General features: G+C 42.2%; 1 protein-coding gene across 4 annotated transcripts in view; it reads left to right on the top strand.

Annotated features, from left to right (window-relative positions):
- Positions 1–27,874, top strand: part of LOC140737629 (coiled-coil domain-containing protein 68-like) — a 101,485-nt gene that overhangs the window by 60,787 nt on the left and 12,824 nt on the right. For 3 of the 4 annotated variants that reach the window (XM_073064109.1, XM_073064112.1, XM_073064110.1), the window contains exons 8-9: positions 16,919–17,027; positions 26,669–26,752. In XM_073064109.1, the coding sequence (XP_072920210.1) occupies positions 16,919–17,027; positions 26,669–26,752 (193 nt within the window). The remainder of the gene's footprint in view (positions 1–16,918; positions 17,028–26,668; positions 26,753–27,874) is intronic. The other variant, XM_073064111.1, reaches the window with a different exon arrangement.

The following is a 27,874-nucleotide window of genomic DNA, read 5'->3' as shown; positions in this document are numbered from 1 at the left end:
AAACAAAATAATTGATTCCATGCATTCACCCCCCTTTAATATGACATACCAAATCATCACTGCTATAGCCAATTGGTTTTAGAAGTCACATAATTAGTTAAATGGAGATTATTGTGGGCAGTCAAGGTGTTTCAATTGATTGTAGTAAAAATACACCTGTGTCTAGAAGGTTCAACTGTGACTGGCCAATGACCAGGAATTTAAGGACTTTATTAAGGAAATGGTTGTAAAACCGGATGTAGTGTGTATTCAGGAAACTTGGTTGAAACCAGCTTTAGACTTTGTGGTATATGGGTATACAATGATAAGGAAAGATAGAAATCTAGAGGGAGGAGGGGATTGTGCTATGTTAATCAAGCAAGGTATACCGTATAGGGTACTGGAAAAAGGAGACGATCAGGAATGCATAGTGGTGGAAATATGGTAGAGAGGGGAGGGAGTGGTTATAATTAACTACTACAATCCATGTAAAAGGTTGGATTTGGACAGCCTATTAAGGATACAAGGACAAAATAGACATAAAGTAGTGTGGTGTGCAGATTTCAATGCTCACAGCACAATATGGGGGGATCTGATTACAGATTCAAATGGAAAGGTAATTGAAGATTTGATGGAAGAAAGGGATTTGGTGTGTATGAATGATGGTAGAGGAACAAGGATAAACATAACAGGAACTGAGTCAGTATTAGATATTACGTTAGTGTCTAATGTCTTGGCTGGCATCAGTAACTGGGGAGTTTGGACTGCTTCAACGGTAGGCAGTGATCACTACCCAGTTGCATGTTCAGTGGGTGAAAGAGTTGAAGTAAGACCAGGTGGTGGAATCCCAAAGTGGGTGTTTGGAAAAGCAGATTGGGGTAAGTTCCAGAAGTTAAGTGAAGAAGCATTGACAAAGATGGACATTTCTGGAGATATAGATGAATTAAACAGTCAGGTGACTTCAGCAATTATTATGGTAGCAGAAGGATCTATACCCAGGAGTAAAAATAGGATGAATAGAAAACTAGTGCCATGGTGGACAGAGGAATGGAGGAATGTTGTCAGGCTGTAAAAAACAGAAATAGAGCATTCAGGCTAGTTAAAAGAACCCATAATATGCAGCATTTGATTCAATATAAGAAGGCACAGGCAGTGGTGAGAAGAACTATAAGTCAAGCTAAAAGGGCAAGTTGGAGTTTTTGCAACAAAATAGGAAGAACAATGCCTGTGGGAGAGGTATGGGGAATGATTAAGAGGATGGGGGGAGATAGAAGGGAATGGGAATATCCAGTAATGATATCTGAGGAGGAAACAGCAGTCTCCAGCAGGGATAAGGCTGAGATCATGGCCAAGTCATTTGTAAAGATACATAGTTCAGAAAATTTGTCTGAAGGAGGGAGAAGGAGAAAGGAAAGAACAATGAGTCAATACCCAGGTGTGTTAAACAGGAGGGAAGAAACAGATGATATAATTGATGATCCATTTACTTTGGCAGAAATGGTGAGAGCAATAAAGAGATCGAGACCAACCTCCCCAGGGCAAGATCTAATATGCTATGTTATGCTAAAAAATCTAGGAGAAGGAGCGCTCTTGAAGTTACTGCATTTTTACATCAGAGTGTGGGAGGAGGGAAGATTACCAAGTGTATGGAAAGAAGCAGTAGTAATTCCAATAAGGAAACCTGGCAAGGATCCGTCAAAACCCACTAGCTTCAGGCCAATAGCACTAACATCAAATATATGTAAGGTAATGGAAAGGATGATAACAGAAAAGGTTATCAAATGATCTTAAGAAGAGAGGAATGCTGGCAAGTTATCAGAGTGGTTTTAGGAAGGAAAGGAATGCCATGGACCCAGTGATAAGGTTAGAGACTGAAATAAGAAAGGCCCAGGCAAATAAAGATTCAGTAGTTGCAGTGCTTTTTGACATTGAAAAAGCCTATGATATGATGTGGAAGGAAGGATTATTAATTAAATTGCACAAGATGGGGGTTGGGGGGAGAGTTTTGTAATTGGATTAAAGATTTTTTGTTTGGTAAAAAAATTCAAGTTCGGATTGGATCAGAATGATCAAAACAGTACATAGTGGGAAATGGCACACCTCAGGGTAGTGTGATTAGCCTGTTACTTTTCATCATTATGATCAATGATGTCTTCACAAAGGTACCAGTGGATATAGGTAGGTCACTGTTTGCGGATGATGGAGCCTTGTGGAAAAGAGGCAGGAACATGGAGCATATTATCAGGAAACTACAAGGAGCAATTGATGAAGTGGTAGAGTGGGGTTATGATTGGGGATGTAGATTTTCAGTAGAAAAAACTCAAACTGTATTTTTCACTAGGAAAAGAATTGAGGTAGGGAAGAAGTTAAGGATGTATGGGATTGATTTAGAAAGGGTTGGATCATTTAAATTTCTGGGAGTTATATTTGATTCACGATTAACATGGGCAAACCATATCAGGAAAGTTGAGGAGAAATGTAAAAAAGTAATAAACGTGATGAGATGTTTGACTGGTAGGGAATGGGAGCAAGTTGTTCAGCATTAAAGAGAATGGATGTGACTTTAGTAAGATCTGTGTTGGATTATGGACGTGTAGCATATGGATCAGCAGCTAGGTTTCTTATAAGGAAACTGAATGTGATTCAGGCTCAGGTTTTGAGAGTGTGCAGTGGGGCTTTTAAAACATCACCAGTATCAGCCCTGCAGGTAGAAATGGGAGTAATGCCTTTGGAATTAAGAAGGATGCAATTGATAGCAAATTACTGGGCTAATTTGCAGGGACACAATGATTCTCACCCTGCTAAAGGAGTGTTGCAGGAGTCCTGGGAAAATGGGAAGTTTCAGAGGGAAAACTTTAGTCGGGTAAGGAATGATATTGCTAGATCATGTGGAGTGTTTGATCTAAGGATAAGTCCTTCAGTAGTTTATCCGGTTGTAGCTCCATGGAAGCTGGTATGGCCTGACGTAGACTGGCATTTGTTAGAGGTAAAAAGGAAAGGAAAACATAAAACTGATTTGGTAAGTGCATTTAACTGTCATGTGATGGAAACGTATAGTGATTATACTCGGGTCTATACAGATGGTGCTAAGGAACCTGAAACAGGAGTGACAGGGTTTGGGGTGGCTATACCAGCAAAAGCAATTGCAATCAGCAGAAGAACATCTGATAAGTTAGCGGTGTATACAGTGGAGATGATGACAGTGTTGGTTGTGTTGCGATGGGTGGAGAAAGCTAGACTAGTCAAAGGGTTGATATGCTCAGATTCATCCTCAGTACTAGCAAGTTTAAGGTCTTCTCACTCAAACAGCCGGCAAGATGTACTTCATGAAGTCCTTCAGTCAGTCACAAGAGTTGCAAATCAGGGAGGTCATGTTAAATTTCTATGGGTTCCAGCTCATGTAGGGGTGAAGGGGAATGAAAGGGTGGATGAGTTGGCAAAGAGGGCATTAAAGAAAGAAAATATAGAAATGCACATTAGTATCAGTAAAGCAGAGGTTAAGTGTGTAATCTGGGAAAAAATCAACCAAATGTGGCAAGAAAGATGGGACAGGGAGGCATTTATATCAAATGCAAAAAAAGTGTTGCAGATACTAGGGTAGGTAGTAGATACAGAAGAGAGAAAATTGTGTGGACTAGGTTAAGGCTGGGGCACTGTGCACTAAACCAAACATTGAAATTGATATGGAAACACCAGACAGGACTGTGTGAGGAATGTCAGGAAGAGGAGTCAGTAGAACATGTAGTTCTGAGTTGCAGGAAGTATGGGATACAGAGAGAGATGATGAGAATTAATCTAAGGGAATTGAGGGTGCAGGAATTCACATTAAAAGGGTTGCTGGGCATGGGTGAGAGAACACAGGTTAGGGTATTTTTAGCTTTCTTAAGGGGTACAGGGTTTTTTTTTATAGGATATGATGGATAAAACAGGAATAGGGTACTAGGATGGCCAAAGATGGGAGGATAAAGTGTAGGTTAGGGTATGTGTGTGTGTGTGCGATTGGGTGAAGGGATTTAGAATGTGAGTCTATCGCACACTCCGGAGCAGAAGGTGGTGGTAATGCACCATTAAGCTGGGTGCCAACTGCCATAAAGTGTGTGTGTGTGTGTGTGTGTGTGTGTGTGTGTGTGTGTGTGTGTGTGTGTGTGTGTGTGTGTGTGTGTGTGTGTGTGTGTGTGTGTGTGTGTGTGTGTGTGTGTGTGGGAGAGGGAGAGACACAACTGTGATAGGTTGTAAAATTAGATTTACATGGATACCTGTGCATGGAGGGAAATGAAATTGTGAATGGCATTGCAAATTCTTCCTTATAGAGTGAGCAGTTAGGAATTAGAATACCCCTAGGCAGAGCAGAATTGAGAAGTAGGATTTTTTTAAAAAAAGGTATAGAGAAGAAATGGCAAGAGAATTGGAAAAATGAATTAAAGGAAAGTCATTTCTTTTCTAGTCACCCTCTAGTTAAAAAAGTCTCAGACTGTTACTCTTTAAATCATAGAGATATGGTGAAATTAACAAGACTTAGGTTGGGGCATTGTGGGCTAAACTATTACTTAAAGATAATAGGAAAACATACAACTGGATTATGTGACTGTGGTAGTCCAGAAATAGTTCAGAATGTTTTGCTGAGTTGTAATCGATATAAAACTGAAAGAAGAATATTGTTCAAGAGGCTGTCTGACTTAAATGTATTTTGTTTTTCTATTAAATCTTCGTAAGGCCACCAAGAGAACCACCATCTGATTGAAAAGTTTATTATTCTGTTTCTACATGCGACTAGTTTATATTTGAGAATTTGAGTTTGTTGAAATTCTGTAATTAATTGTACATCCTGCGGAGGGCAGTAATATACCCAGATGCGTCTAAACTGCCAGAAGTAGTAGAAGAAGAAGAAGGTTCAACGGCTGGTGAGTCAGTATCCTGGCAAAAACTACACCACAAAGACAAAAGAACACTCCAAGCAACCTTGCAAAAAGATTATTGAAAAGCTCAAGTTAGGAGATAGATACAAGAAAATTTCCAAGTCACTAAATATCCCTTGGAGTACAGTTATGTCAATCATCAAGAAAAGGAAAGAATATGACACAGTTGCAAATCTGTCTAGAGCAGGCCGTCCTCAAAAACTGAGTGACCGTGCAAGATGGGAGGTCACCAAGAGACCCTTGACAACTCTTGAGGAATTACAAACTTCAGTGGTTTGAGATGGGAGAGACTGCCTGAGTGCTTCACCAGTCACAGCTTTACAGTGGGAACGGCAAAGAGAAAGCCACTGTTGAAAAAACCTACATGAAATCTTAGCCAGAGTTGCCAGAAGGTTAGGTGGGAGACTCTGAAGTTAGCTGAAAGAAGGTTCTATGGTCTGATGAAACCAAAATTGAGCTTTTTGGCTGTCAGATTCAGTGCTATGTTTGGCATAAGCCAAATACCACATATAATCAAAACACACTATCCCTACTGTGAAGCATGGTGGTGGCTGCATCATGCTGTGGGGATGCTTCGCTGCAGCAGGCCTCGGAAGGTTTGTGAAGGTAGAGGGTAAAATGAATGCAGCAAAATACAGGGAAATCCTAGAGGAAAATCTGATGTAATCTGCATGAGAACTGTGACTTTAGAGACGATTTGTTTTCCAGCAAGACAACTACCCCAAGCGTAAAGTCAATGATACACAGGAATGGCTTTAAAACAACAAAGTTAAAGTGGTGAATATTTTTTATAGGCGCTGTATAAGCTAATTTCATCCATGTATTCTCTACTTTTGTTTCTATTGCCCATATAAATAATCTATATTTAATTTTCTGGGCTGAGAAAAAACCAGGCTTCATTGCAGCCTTCAGGATGAGACCTAACCCAACTGTTATTTTCATTTTGCCTATATTCTTGGAGGTCGGTGACCTGTGGTGTTCCACAGGGATCTGTTCTGAGACACTTACTGTTTAAGCTTTGTATAAATGACTTGGATGAGGAAGTGGAAGAGTGGCTTAGTATGTTGGCAGATGACACAGAGGTTGGTGGTGTTGTGGATAATGTAGAAGGTTTCCAAGGGTTAAAATGGGACATTGACAGGATGCAGAGCTGGGCTGAAATAGTGGTCAACCTGGAAAAATGTGAAGTTATTCACTGTGGAAGGTTGAATTTTAAGGCAGAACACAGGGTTAAAGGCTAGATTCTTAACAGTGTGGAGGAAGAGTGGGATCTTGGGTTTCATGTCCAGAGATCTCTTGAAGCTGTCGTGCAGTTTGGTAGTGGTTAAGAAGGGATGTGGTGCATTTGCTTTCATTAGTCAGGATATTGAGGGAATTGCACATCAATGCAATTCCAAAGAAAGCATGGCAGCACATCTACTTCCTTAGAAGTTTATGAAAATTTGGCTTGGTATCTAAAGCTTTGGCAAACTTCTATAGATACATGTTGGAGAGAACATTGACTGGTTGCATTACAGCTTGGTATGGAAATACCAATCCCCGTGAGTGGAAAATCCAACAGAAAGTTGTGAATACAGCCCAGTCCATTCTTGGTCTTGCTGCTTCGGCCCCCGCAGCTTCTGCTCCAGCCTCCCACATGATCCGAGAGAACACATTGTCAGGCAATGGGAATTTAGCAACCATAATTTGCCTCAAGATGGCAAACACTTCCGCCTTTGTAATCTGAATAGCATCCGTGACCTCACTGCTGCATTGCCTCACACCTACAGCCTCTGTGTCCATCTCCCGAGTAAATACAGATGCAAAAAACTAAATCCATAAGATATAGGAGCAGAATTATGCCATCTTGCCTATCAGATAGTCTCCTCCACCATTTCATCATGGCTAATCCAATTTTCCTCTCAGCCCTGATCTCTTGCCTTCTCCCATGCCCTCTTTCATGCTCTGACCAATCAAGAATCTATCAACCTCTGCTTCAAATATATATAAAGACTTGGCCTCCAAAGGTGCCGGTGAGTGATTCATCACTCACTGGCTAAAGAAAATCCTCCTCATCTCCATTCTAAAAGGATACCCCACCATTCTGAGGCTGTGTCCTCTGATGTTAGACTCTCCCACCATAGGAAACATCCTCTCCATGTCCACAGTATCAAGGCCTTTCATCATTCGATAGGTTTCAATGAGGTCACCCCTTATTCTTCTGAATTTCAGCCAACACAGGCCCAGAGCCATCAAACAGAGCCTTCATATGGCAAGCCATTCAATCCTGGAATCATTTTCATGAACTTCCTCTGAACCCTCTCCAGTTTCAGCTCATTCTTTTTAAGATAAATGACCCCAGCAGTGCTTTATAAAGTCTCAACGTCACATCCTTGCTTTTATGTTCTAGTCTTCTTCAAATGAATGCTAACATTGTATTTGCCTTCCTCACCACAGACTCAACCTGCAAATTAACCTTGAGTGAATCCTGCACAAGGTCTCCCCAGGTACCTTTGCACCTTGTTGTTTGTGTATTTTCTTTTCATTTAAAAAAATAGTCTATCCTTACATTTCCTCTACCAATGTGCATGACCGTACACTTCCTGCCACTGTATTCCATCTGCCATTTCTTTGCCCATTCTCCTAATCTAAGTTCTTCTGTAGCCTCACTACTTCCTCAAAACTACCTGCCCCTCCACCTATCTTCATATGGTCTGCAAACTTTGCAAGAAAGCCATCAATTCCATCATCCAGATCATTGACAGATAACGTAAAGAGGATAGACCCAAAGACAGACCCCTGTGGAGCATCACTATTCACTGGCATTCAGCCAGACACAGCTGCCTTTCTTCCCACTCTTTGCCACTGCTTTATCCATGCTAGAACCTTTCCTGCAGACCATGGGTTTGTAACTTTTTAAGCAGACTCGTGTGGCATCTTGTCAAAGGCCTTCTGAAAATGCAAATGCACAACATCAACCGATTCTCCTTCATTTAACCTACTTGTTATTTCTTCAAAGAATTCTAACAGATTTTTCAGGCAAGATTTTACCTTAAGGAAACCATGCTGACTATGGCCTATTTTATCGTGTGCATCGAAATACCCTGAGACCTCATCCTTAATAATCAACTCCGACATTTTCCCAACCACTAAGGTCAGACTAACTGGCCTATAATTTCCTTTCTTCTGTCTCTCTCCTTTCTTGAATAGTGGACTGACATTTGCAATTTTCCAGTCTTCCTGAATCAATCTAGAATCTAGTGATTCTTGAAAGATCATTACTAATGCCTCCATAATCTCTTCAGCCACCTCTTTCAGAAATCTGTGCTGTACACTATCTGGTCCAGGTGACTTATCCAACTTCAGACTTTTCAGTTTCCCAAGAACCTTCTCTCTAATTAGGGTAACTTCACACACTTCATGCTCCCAGACACCTGGAACTCCCACCATACTGCTAGTGCCTTTCATTGTGATGACTGATGCAAAATACTTATTCAGTTCATCCACCATATTGTTGTTCTCCTTTACTACGCCTGCGGCATCCTTTTCCACTAATCTGACACCCTCACTTTTACAGTTTATGTATCTGAAGAAACTTACAATATCGTCTTTAATATTATTGGCTAGTTTACTTTCGTATTTCATCTTTACCTTTTTAATGACATTTTAGTTGCCTTCTGTTGGTTTTTAAAAGCTCCCCAATCCTCTAACTTCCAACTAATTTTTGCTCTATTATATGCCCTCTTTTTAATGTTGTCTTTGACTTCTCTTGTTAGCCACAGTTGTGTCATCGTTCCTTTTCTATACCTCTTCTTCTTCGGGATATATATATCCTGTGCATTCCAAATTGCTTACAGAAATTACAGCCATTGCTGCTCGCTATCATCCCTGCCAGCGTTCTTTTCCAATCAATTCTGGCTAACTCCTCTCTCATGCCTCTGTATTTCCTTTATTCCGTTGTGATGACTTCAGCTTCTCCTTCTCAAATTTCAGGGTGAATTTGATCATATTATGATCACTTTCCCCTAAGGGTTTTTTTTTACCTTAAGCTCTCTAATCAATTCTATTTCATTACACAACATCCAATCCAGAATAGCTGATCGTCTAGTGGGCTCAGCCATGAACTGCTCTAAAAAACATCTCATGGGCACTCTAGAAATTTTTCTTCTGGAATCCAGCACCAACCTGATTTTTTCAATCTACCTACATATTGATGTCCCCCATGACTATTGTCACATTGCCCTTTACGTGTGCATTTGTAAACACCCCAGCTTGCTGAGGTGTTTACAAGTATATTTAACCTCTTGCTGCAACAAGCTGTTGTTTCAACATGCCTTAAAACCTCCACCATCATCCCAGTGCCCAAAAGATCAGCTGTGAAGTGCCTGAATGACTATCGCCCTGTAGCACTGACACCCATAGCCATGAAGTGTTTTGAGAGGCTTGTGCTCTCACACATTAAGGCCATAATCCCACCTGATCTGGACAAACATCAGTTTGCCTACTGGGCAAACTGCTCCACAGAGGATGCAATCACAACAGCCCTCCATATTGCTCTGACTCACTTAGAGGAACCGAACACCTATGTGAGGAGGTTATTTGCAGACTTCAGTTCTGTATTTAGAACCATAGAACATTACAGCACAGAAACAGGCCTTTTGGCCCTTCTTGGCTGTGCCGAACCATTTTTCTGCCTAGTCCCACTGACCTGCACCTGGACCATATCCCTCCAAACCCCTCTCATCCCCGTACCTGTCCAAGTTTTTCTTAAATGTCAAAAGTGAGCCCGCATTTACCACTTCATCTGGCAGCTCATTCCACACTTCCACCACTCTGTGTGAAGAAGCCCCCCCTAATGTTCCCTTTAAACTTTTCCCCCTTCACCCTTAATCCATGACCTCTGGTTTTTTTTCTCCTCTAGCCTCAGTGGAAAAAGCCTGCTTGCATTCACTCTATCTATACCCATCATAATTTTATACACCTCTATCAAATCAACCCTCATTCTCCTACGCTCCATTTAACACAGTCATCCCCCATAAACTGGTCAGCAAACTGAACACTCTTGGCCTTGGTTCCTCCCTGTGATCATGGGTCATGGACTTTCTCACAGACCGACCACAGCAAGTCAGAGTTGGTAAGCACACCTCCACCACTCTCATCTTAAAAACAGGCACCCTGCAGGGCTGTGTGCTGAGCCCTATGCTCTACACACTCTTCACGCATGACTGCACCCCCATCTACACCTCCAACTCCATAATTAAATTTGCAGATGATACCACAGTGGTTGGCCTGATCTCGGACGAGGATGAAACAGCCTACAGGCTCAAGGTGGATCATCTGACGGAGTGGTGTAAGGACAATGACCTGGTCCTTAACACTTCTAAAACATAAGAGATGATCATTGACTTCAGGAGATCAAAGGAGAGAGTACACCCCCCCCCCTCCATATACATGGAGAGGTAGTGGAAAGTGTGGAAAACCTAAAGTTCCTTAGAGTTATGTTGTTGAAACAGCTGACATGGACCACTAACACCTCGCTGCTTGTAAAAAAGGCAGAACAAAGACTCTTCTTCCTCAGAAAGCTGAAACAGGCCAAACTCCCACAAAAGCTGCTACTTAACTTCTACAGAAGCACAATTGAAACCATCCTGACAAACAGCGCCACAGTGTGGTATGCCAGCTGCACAGCCGCTGAGTGACAAGACCTGCATCGTGTGGTGAAGGCAGCCCAGCAAATTGTCAGGATGGAGCTCCCAGGACTGGACACCATCTATTCCAGCAGACTCAGGAGGAAAGCAATCAGCCTAACCAGCGACATCACACACCCCGGCCACTCCCTGTTTGACCCGCTGCCGTCCAGCAAAAGGTTCAGGACACTAAAAGCCAGAACAAATAGACTGAGGAACAGCTTCTACACCAGAGCTGTGGCCTCCATCACACCACTCCCACAGAACAGAGACTGAAACTGTGAGCACACACAAGGACTCAAATACTTGCACAAACGACACTTTGTGCATCACTGTGATATTCTGGTGCTGCTACAACTTATTTTCTGTTACTTATCTATTTAATACTGTTTTTCTATTACTGTCTTGCTTTTATCTACCGCTTTATTTAATTGCCTGAGAGGAAGCCAAGCAGAGTTTCATTGTACCTATGTATAATGACAATAAAGATCATTCACTTCATTCATTCATTCATTTTCTATCTCCCATTGTAATTTGTGGGCATCATTTCTTACTACTACTTGGGGGTCTGTATACAACTCCCATCAGGGTCTTTGTACCCTTTCAGTTCTTTTGCTCTATCCATAATGATTCAACACCATCTGACCCTATGTCATCTGATTCTAATGATTTGTTGCCATTTCTTAACAAAGCAACACTGCCCACTCTGCCTTCCTGCCTGACCCTTCTATACAATGCTTATCATTGGACATTAAGCTCCAGTAAAGATCTCCCCCATATGTTAAGATTCTCCTTCACCTTGTCTGTTAGGGCAACCTCACATTTTCTTTCAGCCTTCCTAATTTTCTTTTTAAGTGTTCTCTTGCATTTCTTATATACTGTACTCGTCAAGTACCACATTTGTTTCTGCCTGCCTATACCTCCTATGCACCTCCTTTTTCTTAATCAGGGCCTCTGATCACTATTGAAACATGTCTCGATGTGTCTTCTAGTTCAGTCTCATTTATCTCCATCTGAATCAGTAATTCATCTTTCTGGTTCCAAATGGGGTGTGAATTTGTTTTATTGAACTGCAGAGAATTGTGAATGCTATTACCTGGAAGCACGTGGTTCCAGTCTAATCTATCCTACCGAATGAGCTTTCGTAACAGGGCGCCACGATCACGGTCGTGTAATTCAGTCTCATTGTTTTCATCTGCATTTACCACAGTACCTTGCATCTAACGTGTACTGAAAAAAACTGAGGCACCTCCAGCTGTATAACTGAAGTCCCTTGAGCAGACACAGCCACAGATATATTCTCCTCTCCCCTCCCTTAAATAACTAAACCAATCAAATGTAAGCCCCTCTTTGCAAAGAGAAAAGAATGGTTAGACTTGTAGCATAATGTGGTGAATTACATATACCTGTCTGGACACCCCCCCCCCCCCCCCCCCGCTGACTGCTCCTGTGGCTCCTCCCACAGACCCCGGTATAAAGGCGATTGGAGGCACTGCTCCTTCCTCAGTCTCCAGGATGTTGTGTGGTGGTCGCTTGCTGCTTCTGCTTTCTTCCAGCCAATAAAAGCCTACCTTAACTCATGTCTCTGAGAGTTATTGATGGTGCATCACATCACAAAGAGATTCAGAATCGAAACAGGCCCTTCTGAGTGTGTACTAAATCAAAGGACAGGAGTTGGGATGTTAGGAACTTGCATAAGACCAAATTTGGTGCATTGTGTGAAGTTCTGGTCATCTACCTACAGGAGAAATATCGATAAGATTGAAAGAGTGCAGAGAAAATTTACAAGGATGTTGCTGGGACTTGAGGACCTGGTTATAGGGAAAGGTTGAATCGGTTAGGTCTTAATTCCACAGGGTGTGGGATAATGAGGTGAAATTTGATTGTGGTATATAAAATTATAAGTGGTGTTGATTGGGTAAGTACAATCAGGCTCTTTCCATTGAGGTTGGATGAAACGGGAGCTAGAGGTCGTAGGTTAAATGTGAAAGGTGAAACATTTAAGAGGTATCTAGGGGAACATCTTCACTCATAGGGTGATAGGGGTGTGGAACGTTCTGCCAGTGTAAGTGCTGGATGCAGGTTTGATTTCAACTCTTATCGGAAGTTTGGATAAGTACATTGATGGGAGGGGTATGAAGGGCTATGATCCAGGTGTGGGTCGATGGGACAAGGCAGAATAATAGTTTGGTATGGACTAGATGGGCTGAAGGACCTGTTTCTGTGCTGTATTGGTCAATGACTCCGTGACTCTATGACCATCGATCACCAGTTATGCTAATCTTGCAATAATCTCATTTTCAAAGTTTCAAATGTTCAAAGTAAATTTACTTTCGAAGAATGTATAAATTATGCAACCTTGAGATTTGTTTGCCTACAAGCAGCCACAATGCAAGAAACCCAAAAGAACCCAATTTTTACAAAATTAATAATTTTATTCTTCCTGCTTTCTGCTCACCCCTTCCCTGATTCTGCCACACAGCTACATGCCAAGGTCAGATTTCAAAGCCCTATTAATTTACTAAATCACATTTCTGTGAGACGTGTGAGGAAACAGGAACACAAGAAATATTCCATGCTGTTGCCGGGGGATCGTTCAAACTCCACGCAGGCAGTTCAAGATTCAACCAAGGTCTCTGGCAGCATGAATCATAGATTCTACTGACTGTGTGCTTCTTGCAAGGGTAGACCTTCCCAGATAATTCTCTCATTCCTGGATGCATTGGAAAATTCAGAACTCACACTTCAGTTTAGGACCCCCACCACCCCATCCTGGCCATGCTCTCTTCTCGCTACTATCATCCTGTGGGAGCCTTAGGTCCCATACTAGTAGGTTCAGGAAGAGTTATTACCCTTCAACCATTAGGCTTCTGAACTGGAGTTGATAACTTCTCACCTCAACACTGAACTGATTCCGCAACTGACAGCCTCACTTCAAGGACCCGACAACTCATATTCTCAGGATTATTTACTTATTTTATTTCTACAATTTGTCTTCCTTTGCACATTATTTTTTGTCAGTCTTTGTTTATGAAGAGTTTTTTGTAAATTATATTTTATTTCGTTATTTTCATGTAAATGCCTACAAGAAAATGAATCTCAGGGTAGCATATGGTGACATATACATACTTTGAAAGTAAATATATTTTGAACTTTGAACTTAGATGTAGTTGCATGAAGTCCTAACTCTCTCCATTTATAACCATGAATTGCAGAATACCTTATCTCTAACTGACCTTGTTTATGTTAGGGCCACCATGGTTACATAGCTCAGGGCATTGGAGTTTGGAGATCAATTCCGGCGATCTCTAAGAAAGTTTGTACGTTTCTTCCCGGGTGTGCATAGGTTTCTAATCAATTGCAATCTTACTGTACTGACACATGGTGCACTGAGCTATTATTAATAGGTATTTAAAGAAATCAGCTGGATAACTACACACTTTTCAAAATCCTGGTTTATTTATTTCAGCACTTTATCTTTGATCCTTAACTTGCTTTGATTTATATTTATTTACATTTGTTCATTTTTAAATATTTTCTGTTTTTATGCATTCACCTACAGAGTATTTGAACACAGGTAAAATCTTAAATTTTGCTATGATGAGCATCGTTTATTAAATCCCTCTCCGCTCCTCCACGATCACCACCATTAACACAGATCATAGAACATTACAGCACAGTATAGGCCCTTCAGCCCACAATGTTCTGGCAACCCTTTAACTTACTTGATCAATCTAACCTGACTGTCCTCATGAAGGGTCTCAGCCTGAAATGTTGACTGTTTATTCTTCTCTATAACTGCTCCCTGACCTCCTAAGTTCCCCCAGCATTTTATGTGCATTGCTCTAGACTTCCAGCATCTGCAAAATCTCTTGTGTTTATCAATCTAACCCTTCCCTACCCCATAGCCCTCCAATTATCTATAATCAATGTGCTTATTTAAGAATCTCTTAAATAATGTATCTGCTTCTACCAACACCCCTGTGGAATGTTCCACATTCCTATACTCTCTGTGCAAAAATATCTACCTCTGACATCTCCCCTATATATTCATCCAAACACCTTAAAGTTGGTATTAGCCTTTTGTCTTGTATTCTCTGTAGGTAGGGGGAAGTCTAGGACCAAAAGGCCCTGCCTCAGAATAGAAGGAAGACACTTTGGAATAGAGATGAGGAAGGATTACCAGATGGTGGTGAATCTGTGGAATTCATTGTCACAAATGATTGTGGTGCCCGGGTCATTGGGTGTATTTAAATCAGAGGTTGATAGGTCCTTGATTAGTAAGGGAATCAAATGTTATGGGGAGAAAGCAGGAGAATGGGGTTGAGAGGGATAATATATCAGCTATGATGGAATGGTGGAGCAGACTCATTGGACCAAATCACCTAATTTTGCTCCTTTCTCTTATGGTCTTATAGATCCATATCCCTACCATGTTCCATGTACCACATTGGTCCACATGAACTCTTCTGTCACTGGTTATACACTCAAAAAAACAATCCTCTATAACATCCTAACTTTTGGCCATACACCTTCTGCTACCGCTTTTGACTTGACAGCTGTTTATATATCAGTGAAGCAACTTTGATTTTTTTTAAATGCATGTTACTATATAAATGTAGTTGTTGTTGTTATTGCATTCCTCAAACCAGCTCTGGAGAATCCAGTCTAGGAATGAAATAAGTTGATATTTGTTCATGCAGAACCTCATCTTGTTTGTCCATGGCCTGTCTTTCCTTAACCTTTGGCTCAATCTATGTAACGTGTAAACATCCTGAAGTTCCTTGAAGAATTCAAGGACAAGGAGATGGCTGATGAACTAAATGAGTATTTTGCATCAGTCATCACTGTGGAAGACAATAGCAGTGTGCCTGATGTTGTGGTGTGTGAAGAAAGAGAGGTGAGTGCAGTTACTATTACAAGAGAGAAGGTGCTCAAAAAGCTGAAAGACCTAAATCACCCAGACCAGATGAACTGCACCCTAGAGTTCTAAAAGAGGTAGTGTTAGAGATTGTGGTGGCATTAGAAATGATCTTTCAGAAATTATTGGACTCTGGCATGATTCCAGAGGGCTGGAAAATTGCAAGTATCACTGCACTCTTTAAGAAAGGAGGAAGGTGCCAGAAAGCAAATTATAGCACAGTTAGCTTGACCTCAGTGGTGGGGAGGATGTTAGAGTCAATTGTTAAGGATGAGGCGATGGAGTATTTTGTGACACAGGACAAGATAGTACAAAGTCAACATGGTTTCTTTCAGGGAAAATCCTGCCTGACAAACCTGTTGAGTCTTTGAGGAGATTACAAGTAGGATAGATAAAGGGGATGCAGTGGATGTTGTCTATTTGGACTTTCAGAAGGCCTTTGACAAGGTGCTAAATATGAATCTGCTTCCCAAGTTAAGAGCGCATGGTATTACAGGAAAGTTACTAATATGGTTAGAGCATTGGCTGATTGGTAAGAGGCAGCGAGTGGAAATAAAATGATCCATTTTGGGTTGGCTGCCAATGATTAGTGGTGTTCTGCAGGGGTCAGTGTTGGAACCACTTCTTTTTATGCTGTATATAAATGATTTAGATAATGGAATAGATGGCTTTGTTGCCAAGTTTGCAGCTGATATGAAGATTGGTGGAGGGGCAGGTAGTGTTGAGGAAACAGGTAGGATGCAGAAGGACTTAGACAGATTAGGAGAATGGGCAAGAACGTGGCAAATGAAATTCAATGTTGGAAAATGCATGGTCATGCACTTTGGTAGTAGAAATAAATGTGTGGACTATTTTCTTAACAGGGAGAGAATCCAGGAATCTGAGGTGCAAAGGGCCTTGGGAGTCCTTGTGCAGAACACCCTGAAAGTTAACTTGCAGGTTGAGTTGGTGGTGAAGAAGGCAAATGCCATGTTAGCATTCATTTCAAGAGATCTAGAATACAAGAGCAAGATGTAATACTGAGGCTTCATAACGCACTGGTGAGACCTCACCTTGAGTATTGTAAACAGTTTTGGGCCCTTCATCTTAAAAAAGATGTGCTGTCATTGGAGAGGGTCCAGAGGAGGTTCACAAGGATGATTCCAGGAATGAGAGGGTTGTCATATGAGGATTGTTTGATGGCTCTGGGTCTGTACTTGCTGGAATTCAGAAGGATGAGGGGGATCTCATTGAAACCTTTCGAATGTTGAAAGGCCCAGACAGAGTAGATGTGGAAAGGATGTTTCCCATAGTGTAGTCCCAGAACTATCAAAATCTCCTCACATGTTAACCCTTTCATTCCCAGGATCATTCTTGTGAACCTCCTCTGGACCCTCTCCAATGCTACATTCTAGCTGGTGTGATTTCTATAAGATTGATGTGGAAATATTTGTTAGCAGGTTCCAGAGTCTTCAACTGGAGTCTTCCACATTGCAGGAAAAGATCTTTCACCTGGATAATGTTGTCACACAGCAACACCGAAATCTATACAGTGTGATCAACAAGGTAAGCTGGATGACATAAAGTTTATTATATTTCTTAAAGTTAAATATTAATTTCAATAGGGATCAAAAAACCCCTGTCTCCTGCTGCCTTGGTTGATCAGAATTACCTACTTAATTATTCCTCATTATGCCACTGATGCTTAGGGCAGCATCGACCATCTCTGGCAGTGTTCATGGCTTCCTTAATCATGTAAGTAGCTTCCTCTGGGTTTTCACTACTGTCAGTCACACAAGTCCTAAATGGAGACTCAGGAATACCATCGCACTCAGATGTAGAAGGAACCTTCATCGCTGTTTCCGTAACAATTTAGATTTAACAGTCTGGGTTGTTAGCCCTCAGCTGAACTACTGAACCGAGAGGACTAGTGGATCACTCTTAGTCTGGCCTCTACCTTTTGGTCTGCTCGGCATGATCAAGAGGCAAAGCATAAAGCCCTGACTCCAGCCAGCATAGCTCTCCGGGTCATTCAGGCACGCATGCCTTCAAGTACAACAACAAGATTGTGGTTCTCTTGGAGGAGAATCAGAAACAGATTCAGATTCAGGTTTCTTATCGTTGATATATTTTGCAAAATTTGTTTATTTATTTTATTTAGAGATGTAGCACAGAACAGAACCTTTCAGCACTTTGAGCCGTGCTGCCAACAACAGCCAATTTAACCCTAGTCTAATCACAGGACAATTTATAATGACCTATTAACCTACTAACCAGTATACCTTTGGACTGTGGGAGGAAACTGGAGCACTTGGAGGAAACCCACATCATCACGGGGAGAATGTACAAACTCCTTACAGAGGACACTTGGACTGAACTCCAAATTCCAACACCCCAAGTTGTAACAACATCGTATTAACTGATAAATGTTGTTTTGTGGCAGCAGTACAGTGCACTACATAATAAAAACATTGTTACAGTAAGAAATTTTAAAAAAATAAATAGAAAAATAAAAAGAGGGCAAAGTAATGAGGCAGAATTCATGGGTTTACTGCCCATTCAAAAATCTGATGGTGGAGGGGAAGAAGCTGTTCCTAAAATATTGAGCATGTCTTCAGACTCCTGTATCTCCTTTGATGGTAATAATGAGAAGAGGGCATGTCTTAGGTGGTGGGGGTCCTTAATGATGGACATCATCTTTTTGAGTCATCACATTTTGAAGATGACCTCAATGATGGGGAAGTTAGTGCCCATGATAGAGCTGGCTGAGTTTACAACTTTTGGCTGCTTTTTCCAATCCAGTATATTGGCACATCCATACCAGATGGAGATGCAATCAGTTAGACTGCTCTCCATTATACATCTCTAGAAATTTGCTAAAGTCTTTGATGACATACCAAATCCCTTCAAACTCCTAATGAAATATAGCTACTGACGTGCCTTCTTTGTAATTTTATCAATATATTAGAAACATAGAAACATAGAAAACCCACAGCACAATACAGGCCCTTCAGCCCACAACACTGTGCCAAACATGGACTTACTTTAGAAATTACCGAGGGTTACCCTTAGCCCTCTATTTTTCTAACCTCCATGTACCTGTCCAGGAGCCTCTTAAAAGACCCTATCGTATCCATCTCCACCACAGTCACCAGCAGCACATTCCATGCACTCACCACTCTCTGCGTTAAAAACTTACCACTGACACCTCCTCTGTACCTACTCCCCAGCACCTTAATCCTGTGTCCTCTTGTGGCAACCATTTCAGCCCTGGGAAAAAGCCTCTGATTATCCACATGATCGATGCCTCTCATCATCTTATACACCTCTATCAGGCCACCTCTCATCCTCCGTCTCTCCAAGGAGAAAAGGCCAAGTTCACTCATCCTATTCTCATAAGGCATGCTCCCCAATCCAGGTAACATCCTTGTAAATCTCCTCTGGACCCTTTCTATGGCTTCCACATCCTTCCTGTAGTGAGGCGACCGGAACTGAGCACAGTACTCTAAGTCAGATCTGCCAAGGGTCCTATACAGCTATAACATTATCTCTTGGCTCTTGAACTTAATCCCATGGTTGATGAAGGCCAATGCACCGGATGCCTTCTTAACCACAGAGTCAACCTGTACAGTAGGTTTGAGCGTCCTATGGACACGGACCCCAAGATCCCTCTGACCCTCACACTGCTAAGAGTCTTACCATTCTGCTATCATATTTGACTTACCAAAATGAATCACTTCACATTTATCTGGGTTGAACTCCATCTGCCACTTCTCAGCCCAGTTTTGCATCCTATCAACGTCCCGCTGTAACCTCTGACAGCCCTCCACACTATCCACAACACCCCCAACTTATCTGTCATCAGCAAATTTACTAACCCATCCCTCCACTTCTTCATCAGGGTCATTGATAAAAATCACAAAGGGAAGGGTCCCAGTACAGATCCCTGAGGTACACCACTGGTCACCGACCTCCATGCAGAATATGACCCATCTACAATCACACTTTGTCTTCTGTGGGCAAGCCAGTTCTGGATCCACAAAGCAATGTCCCCTTGGATCTCATGCCCTGCATGGGGTATCTTATCAAATGCCTTGCTGAAATCCATATACACTACATCTACTGCTCTTCCTTCATCAATGTGTTTTAGTCACATCCTCAAAAAATCCAATCAGGCTCGTAAGGCATCACCTGCCTTTGACAAAGCCATGCTGACTATTCTGAATCATATTATGCCTCTCCAAATGTTCATAAATCCTGCTTCTCAGGATCTTCTCCATGAAAGTACCAACTGCTGAAATAAGACTCACTGGTCTATAATTTCCTGGGCTATCTCTACTCTCTTTCTTGAATAAGGGAACAATATCTGCAACCCTCCAATCCTCTGGAACCTCTCCTGTCCCCATTGATGATACAAAATCATTGCCAGAAGCTCAGCAATCTCCTCCCTCACCTCCCACCGTAGCCTGGGGTAAATCTCGTCCGGTCCCGGTAACTTATCCAGCTTGATACGTTCCAAAAGCTCCAGCACATCCTCTTTCTTGATGTCTATATGCTTAAGCTTTTCAGTCCACTATAAGTCATTCCTACAATTGCTAAGGTAATTTTCTGAGTGAATACTGAAGCAAAGTATTAATTAAGTATCTCAGTTATCTCCTCTGGTTCCATACACACTTTTTCACTGTCACACTTGATTGGTCCTATTCTCTCATATCTTATCCTCTTGCTCTTCAAATACTTGTAGAATGCCTTGGGGTCTTCCTTAAAGCTGCTCACCAAGACTTTCTCATGGCCCCTTCTTGCTTTCCTAATTTCATTCTTAAACTCCTTCCTGCTAGCCTTATAATTTTCTAGATCTCTATCTTTACCTAGTTTTTTGAACCTTTCATAAGCTTTTCTTTTCTTCTTGACTAGAGTTACAACAGCCTTTGTACACCACAGTTCCTGTACCCTACCGTCCTTTCCCTGTCTCGTTGGAACATACCTATGCAGAACACCATGCATCTTTCCAAACTCTGTCTCCCTATCTGTTCCTCGATGTCCCTGTTACTATTGGGTGGTCTAAAAAACACCCAGTAGAGTTATTGAAGCCTTCCACCCACAGAGACTCAGTAGACAATCCCTCCATGACTTCTCCCTTTTCTGCAGGTGTGACACTATCTCTGATCAGCAGTGCCATGCTCCCACCTCTTTTGTCTTCTTCATTGTCCTTTCTGAAACAACTAAAGCCTGGCACTGTAAGTAGCCATTTCTGTCCCTGAGCCATCCAAGTCTCTGTAATGGCCACAACATCATAGCTCCAAGTACTGATCCACACTCTAAGCTTGTCAGTTTTGCTCATGAAATTAGACACATTAAATTGCATTAAATTAGACACATCTCAAACCATCAGTCTGAGCATGTCCCTTCTCTATCACCTGCCTATCCTCCCTCTCACACTGTCTACAAGCTTTCTCTATTTGTGAGCCAACTGCCCCTTCCTCCATCTCATCAGTTTGGTTACCACCTCCCAGCAGTTCTAATTTAAACTCTCCCCAATCGCCTTTGTAAACCTCCCCGCCAGGATATTGGTCCCCCTCGGATTCAAGTGCACCCATCCTTTTTGTACAGGTCACTCCTGCCCGAAAAGAGGTCTCAATGATCCAGAAATCTGAATCCCTGCTCCAATCCCTCAGCCACTCATTTATCTTCCACCTCATTCTATTCCTAAAGTCACTGTCATAAGGTACAGGCAGTAATTCCGAGATTACTACCTTCAAGGTCCAGCTTCTCAACTTCCTAACTCCCTGTAGTCTGTTTTCAGGACCTCCTCCCTTTTTCTTCCTACGTCGTTGGTACCAATATGTACCACGACCTCTGGCTGTTCTCCTTCCCACTTGAGGATATCATGGACACGATCAGAAACATCCTGGACCCTGGCACCTGGGAGGCAAACTACCATCCATGATTCTTTCCTGCGTCCACAGAACTGTCTGTCTGACCCCCTAACTATAGAGTCCCCTATCACTGCTGCCATCCTCTTCCTTTCCCTACCCTTCTGAGCCACAGGGCCAGATTCTGTGCCAGAGGCATGGCCACTGCCGCTTCCCCCAGGTAAGTTGCCCCCCCCCCAACAGTACTCAAACAGGGGTACTTATTGTTAAGGGGGACATCCACAGGGGTACTGTCTAGTATCTGACTCTTGCCCTTCCCTCTCCTGACTGTTACTCACTTATCTGTCTCCCGAGGCCCCAGTGTGACTACTTGCCTATAGCTCCTCTCTATCACCTCCTCAGTTTCCCTGACCAGACGAAGGTTATCGAGCTGCATCTCAAGTTCTCCAACCTGGTCCCTAAGGAGCTGCAGCTTGACTCACCGGGTGCAGTCATCTGGGAGGCTGGGAGTCTCCCGGACATCCCACGTCTGACACCCAGTACAGAACACCGGCCTCACAGACATACTTCCTATTCCTATTCTTCACAAGTAAGTTACCTCGCCTCAACCCATTATCGCCGAAGCCCCGTTGAGCCAAAGCCCTCCTACTCTGACCCCCCCTACTCCATCACTTGCTCCTCTAATGCCCACTCTGTAAAGCTGTCTTCTTTTAATACTCTTCCCGCCAGTCTAACTCACTGACATCCATGCGCCTGCGCAGTCATTCCTCGCTCCTCAATATTGGGCCAGGATAGATCTTCAGAGTCATTGACACCAAAGAACATGTAACTGTTCACTATTTCTAGTGCTGACCCCTTGATGAAGACTGTTATATGTTCCCTTGACTTACCCTTCCTTATGTCCATGATCAATTCCTTGGTTTTACATTGAGTGTGTTGTTGTTGTAAGGACACCACACAACCAGCCAATCTGTCTCACTCCTCTACACAACCTTGTCACCATCAGAGATTCTACCAGCAACAGTTGGCAAATTTATCAATTGTGTGTGTGCAATATCTAGCCACATAGTCATGGGAGTAGAGAGAGTCGAGCAGTGGGCTAAGCTTGCACCCCAAGGATCAGCATTGTATTTTCCTCGAGGATAACCTCACACTGTAGTAGTGAGCGATAAAGAGGGTGCTGTGCTCATTCCTCCATACTGTGCAAGATTACAGTCCCAAGTTTGGAGATCAATTAAAATGAGTTTCTTGGCCCCCTGCCAGCACTCAGTATCAAAGCTAACACATTGTAAAACTGCAGTGGTGGATGTATCACCCTGAAGAGGACCACAACCTTGTCATGGTTTGAAGGCTTGCATGCCTCAATGACCTGGAGAGCTATGTTGGCTGGAGTCAGAGTTTTGCCCTTTGACTCTTGGAAGGGTCACCAATGTCAAACAGGTCAAAGAGTAGAGGCCAGACTAAGAATGGTCCACTGGTCCTGCAGGTTCAGGGTTTCAGCTCAGGGCTTAGAATCCTGAATGGTAAAACAAAGTTGTTATGGAAACAGCAATGAAGGTTCCTTCTACATTTGAGTGTGATAGTTTTCTTGAGTCTCCATTCAGGACTTGTGGACTGACAGTACTGAAAACTGAGAGGAAGCTACTGACATGATGAAAGAAGCCATGAACACTGCAAGAGATAGAAAACTTTTATTAACAGGCAGTAAGTTAGTGGAGGTAGCAGAGGACTTTGGGCATTTTCTAGATAATGGAAAGTAGGTATCAATGGTTCCTCTGAGGTGTGCACATGTGCATGCAGACTCAACTTTTGCTAATAATGCACAAAGGAATTTAAACTGAGCTCGAAAGGTTGTCACCATCTACCTCATTGGCACGTTAAGTATATTTCACAATCATAATCAATCACATTTCCTTATCTGGTTTCTGATGCGGACAGTGTTGACAACCATGGAGTTTGCGATGATTTATCTGCAGATTTTAGAACTGGCTTATTTCTACTGTGTTTATTGAAGAAATTATTGATTCACTATGTCAAATTCCAAAGTATCAAAGGGCATGAAGTGCAAAAGAACTGCTCGTTCATTTAAAGCAAAATAGCTAAATGAAATAGTAGAAACGCTCATGAGGTCAGGAAGGTGCAGCTGCAAGAAATATTTATGGACAATACAGAAACTGGTGTTACCTTCATGAATTGTCACTGGAGAAAATGCATGTGGGAAGAAGTGAAGTGATATTTGGAAACTTGAATTTTAAAAGCATCATTTAGCAGGTAAATCACATGTGGATGGTGTGCAAAAGCTCCAGTGAGAAAATCCTTCAATACCTGCTACAGGCCTGCTAGTATGTTTTGTGATAGTGCAGATAAATGAGAGTGAAAATGATCAAACTCAGAGGAGATCAAAGTTCTTATTGACAGTGTTTTGCTAGCTGTTAAAATGAATGCTTCCATATATAAAATTCAGTATGCACATGTTGTTGCCACTGGGCAAAAAATTACACAGCACAAGGCTTTTGCGCACACTGGTCATTACAAAGTAGAGGGAACATTGGTCAGTATCAGAAATGTCAAGGAAAGGGATTTGGCTGGCAGCTGTGCAGAAGCAGACTTCAGAAATATGTTAAAGTGTTCTTCATCCTTTTGTCTGAGGCAGTTATTGGCCAAAGAAACTCCAAAATGGTATGGTGCCTTGAGCTGAAATTTGCTGGGCACCACTGACCATATCTGGAGCCAATCTTATATTGTGTGTCATGTGCACAACAGATAGAGAAATTCCTCATTTTAAGTAATACTTCATCTTTAAGGAAAATTGGTTCAAAACAGAACCTCAAAATATGGTGCTACATAAATCTAAAAAAGATGGCATGAAAATGTCTCAGTATCCAATGATTCTTATGTTTATCTGTTTTCTGTATGGTTAAATAAAATCCCATTTTGTATTGGGCATTTGGGCTAATAACAGGATGTCATTTTATGCAACGATTATTCTCAGCCCCCTCCTTTGCTCTCTGTATACCCATGACTGTGTCAGCACCCTCAGCACCAATCTACTAATTAAATTTGCTGACGACACTACGCTGTTTGGCCTAATCTCAAATAATAACGAGGCAGCCTACAGAGAAGAAGTCATCACTCTGACACAGTGGTGTCAAGAAAACAACCTCTCCCTCAATGTCACAAAAACAAAGGAGGTGGTTGTGGACTACAGGCTCCTCTAGTGGAGCCTGGATGGATCTAGGGTTGAGAGGATGAACAGCTTTAAGTTCCTTGGCATAAACGTCACTGAGGATCTCACGTGGTCTGTACATACCAGTTGTGTGGCAAAAAAGGCACAACAGTGCCTCTTTCACCTCAGAGGGTTGAAGAAGTTTGGCATGACCCCCACATCCTAAGAACTTTCTATAGGGGCACAATTGAGAGCATCCTCACTAGCTGCATCACTGCCTGGTATGGGAACTGTACCTCCCTCAATCGCAGGACTCTGTAGAGAGTGGTGCAGACAGCCCAGCGCATCTGTAGATGTGAACTTCCCACTATTCAAGACATTTACAAAGAGAGGTCTGTAAAAAGGGCCCGAAGGATCATTGGGGACCCAAGGCACCCCAACCACAAACTGTTCCAGCTGCTACCATCCAGGAAATGTTACCACAGCATAAAAGCCATAACCAATTGGCTCTGGGACAGCTTCTTCCACTAGGCCATCAAACTGCTTAATTTCTATGATATATTGACTACCCTGTTGTAGATGATGTTTATTATAAATTACTATAAATTGCACATTACACATGTAGATGGAGATGTAACGTAAAGATTTTGACTCCTCATGTATCTGAAGTAATAAAATATCTAAAGTAATAAAGTAAGTAATAAAGTCAATTCAATTCATTTCAAGTTTTGGTTGGGAAAAATCAGTTAGTTGATCACTCACTTCCTGGAAGCCCACTTGAATAATTACCTTGCCAGTTTTCTGTAGTGCTTTGTGCGTCCAGCATTTCCCTAGATGTAAATGGTGGGCGATATAATATAAATTTATTTAGTGATACAGCACAGAACAGGCCCTTCTGGCCCAACAAGCCGTGGTGCCCAGCAAACCCCCTATTTAACACCAGTTTAGTCACAGGACAATTTACAATTAGCCTACTAACCTGGACCTCTTTGAACAGTGTGAGGAAACTAGAGCACCTGGAGGAAACGTACATGGTTACAGGGAGAACATATAAACTCCTTACAGATGGCACCGGAACTGAACTCTGAAACCTGAGGCCCTCAGCTGTAATAGTGTCATGCTAAATGCTACACTATCATGGCACCCTAATGACAAGAGATACGGAGCTTAGGCACATACATTGAGGTGTAGATCAGCCATGATCTGATTGCTTAGGAAACTTGAATGGTTGAATGATTCCTCATGATGTTAATATCAAAATAGCCATTTTGATTAACCAGGAATCCTTAAGCAGTTACAACTTAAGTTAACTAATATTGACTATTGGATATCCCACAAGATTTGTTATATCAACGATCTTTATTTGGGGCAGCATGTTATTGTAGTGGCTAGTGTAACATTACTACAGCACCAGCGACTTGGGTTAAATTCCGCCGCTGTCTGTAAGGAGTTGGTACGCTCTCCCGTGACCTTGTGGATTTCAAACACTAGAAAATCTGCAGATGCTGGAAATCCAAAGCAACACACGCAAAATGCTGGAGGATCTCAGCAGGCCAGGAATCCTGAAAGAGGGTCTCAGTCAGAAATGTCGACTGTTTACTCTTTTCCATAGATGCTGCCTGGCCTGCTGAGTTCCACCAGCATTTTGTGCGTGTTCCACATGGATTTCCCCTGAGTGCTCTGCTTTCCTCCCACGGTCAAATAATGTGCGTTAGGATTAGTAAGTTAGCATGCTATGTTGATGCAGGAACCATGGCAACACTTGTGGGCTGCCCCCAGCACATCCTTAGATTGTCTTGCTCATTGACATGAGATGGTGTATTTCACTGTATGTCTCGATGTCTCAATGTACAATGACTTTTTTAATGTAACACATACAAAATGTAGGAGAAAGTCAGCGGGTCAGGCAGCATCTATGGAAAGGAATAACAGTTGACATTTCCAGCCCAGACATTTCAATCCTGATGAAGGGTCTCAGCCCAAAACGTTGACTCTTTATTCTTTTCCATAGGTGCTGCCTGACCTGCTGAGTTCCTCCAGCATTTCCTGTGTTACTCAATGCACATATGATAAATGAAGCTGTCTGACCAAACTCGCGTGACGGTGAAATCATGTCTGCCTTACCTTTTTTATTTGACACTTTTTGTTTTCTTTTATTCTCTTCACAGATTCAAAACTTAAAAATGGAGTTGGAGAAACAGGATCAAGTCATAGCAAAACTAAAGGAACAATTGGGCATACTTGAAGCAGAGGTATTTATTGATTTATTGGGATACAGCACGGAACAGGTCCTTCCAGACCTTCAAGCCATGTGGCCTGGCAGTCCCCCAATTTAATCCTTGCCTAATCACAGGAAAATTTATAATGACCAATTAACCTACTAAATGGGCAACACAAACAAAATGCTGGAGGAACTCACCAGATCAGGTAGCATTTATGCAAAAAAGTAGAATCGACGTTTTGGGCCGAAACCTTTCAGCAGGACTGAAATGCTTGGGCCCGAAATGTTGACTGTACTTTTTTCCAGAGGTGCTACCTGATCTGCTGAGTTCTGCCAGCATTTTGTGTGTATTGCTCGGATTTCCAGCACCTGCATGTTTTCTCTTGTTTGTGGTTTGATCCTGTGTGGCGTGTGGCCAAGTGGTTAAGGCGCTCGACTAGCGATCTGAAAGACATGAGTTCGAGCCCCAGCCGAGGCAGAGAGTTAACAGGGCACTTAGGGCAAGAGCAGGGCACTTAACCACACTTTGCTCCAGTCCACCCAGCTGAAAGTGGGCGAAATGCTAGGGGTTAACCTCGCGATAGACTGGCATCATATTCAGGGAAGAGTCTAGTACTATCAGTTGCTTCACGCCATGGAAACCGGTATAAGTACTGGCCTGATGAGCCTACAAGGCTTGGGACAGACTTTAACTTTAACTTAACTGTGGTTTGATCCTGCCAACTGGTACATCCAACTGGAAACTGGAGCACCCAGAGGAAACCCATGTGGTCACTGGGAGAATATGCAAATTCCTTACATACAGGCAGTGGAGTGAAATGATCCTGGGTCATTTGTGCTGTGAAGTGTTGTGTCTGCCCCTGTGCTACTGTGCAGTATATATAAACAAAAATAAAGCATTGATTGAGGTTCGTTATCAATATGATCAGCAATGATAATGATTAGGAAATATTATAATCAGCTATGGTTGACAGCTCATTTAGAAGGAAAGCTCTGATCTCAACGCTCCACAAACGCTATTCCCTTCTCTTAATTCCTCTGTCTCCACTGCATCTGTTCTCAGGATGAGGCTTTTCATTCCAGAGCGAAGGAGATATCTTCCTTCGTCAAAGAAAGGGTCTTCCCTTCCTCCTCCATCAACATTGCCCTTAAC

Source organism: Hemitrygon akajei, chromosome 13 (genome assembly GCF_048418815.1).
Source record: "Hemitrygon akajei chromosome 13, sHemAka1.3, whole genome shotgun sequence".
Classification (NCBI taxonomy): domain Eukaryota; kingdom Metazoa; phylum Chordata; class Chondrichthyes; order Myliobatiformes; family Dasyatidae; genus Hemitrygon; species Hemitrygon akajei.
This window is presented reverse-complemented; position numbering and strand designations above follow the sequence as displayed.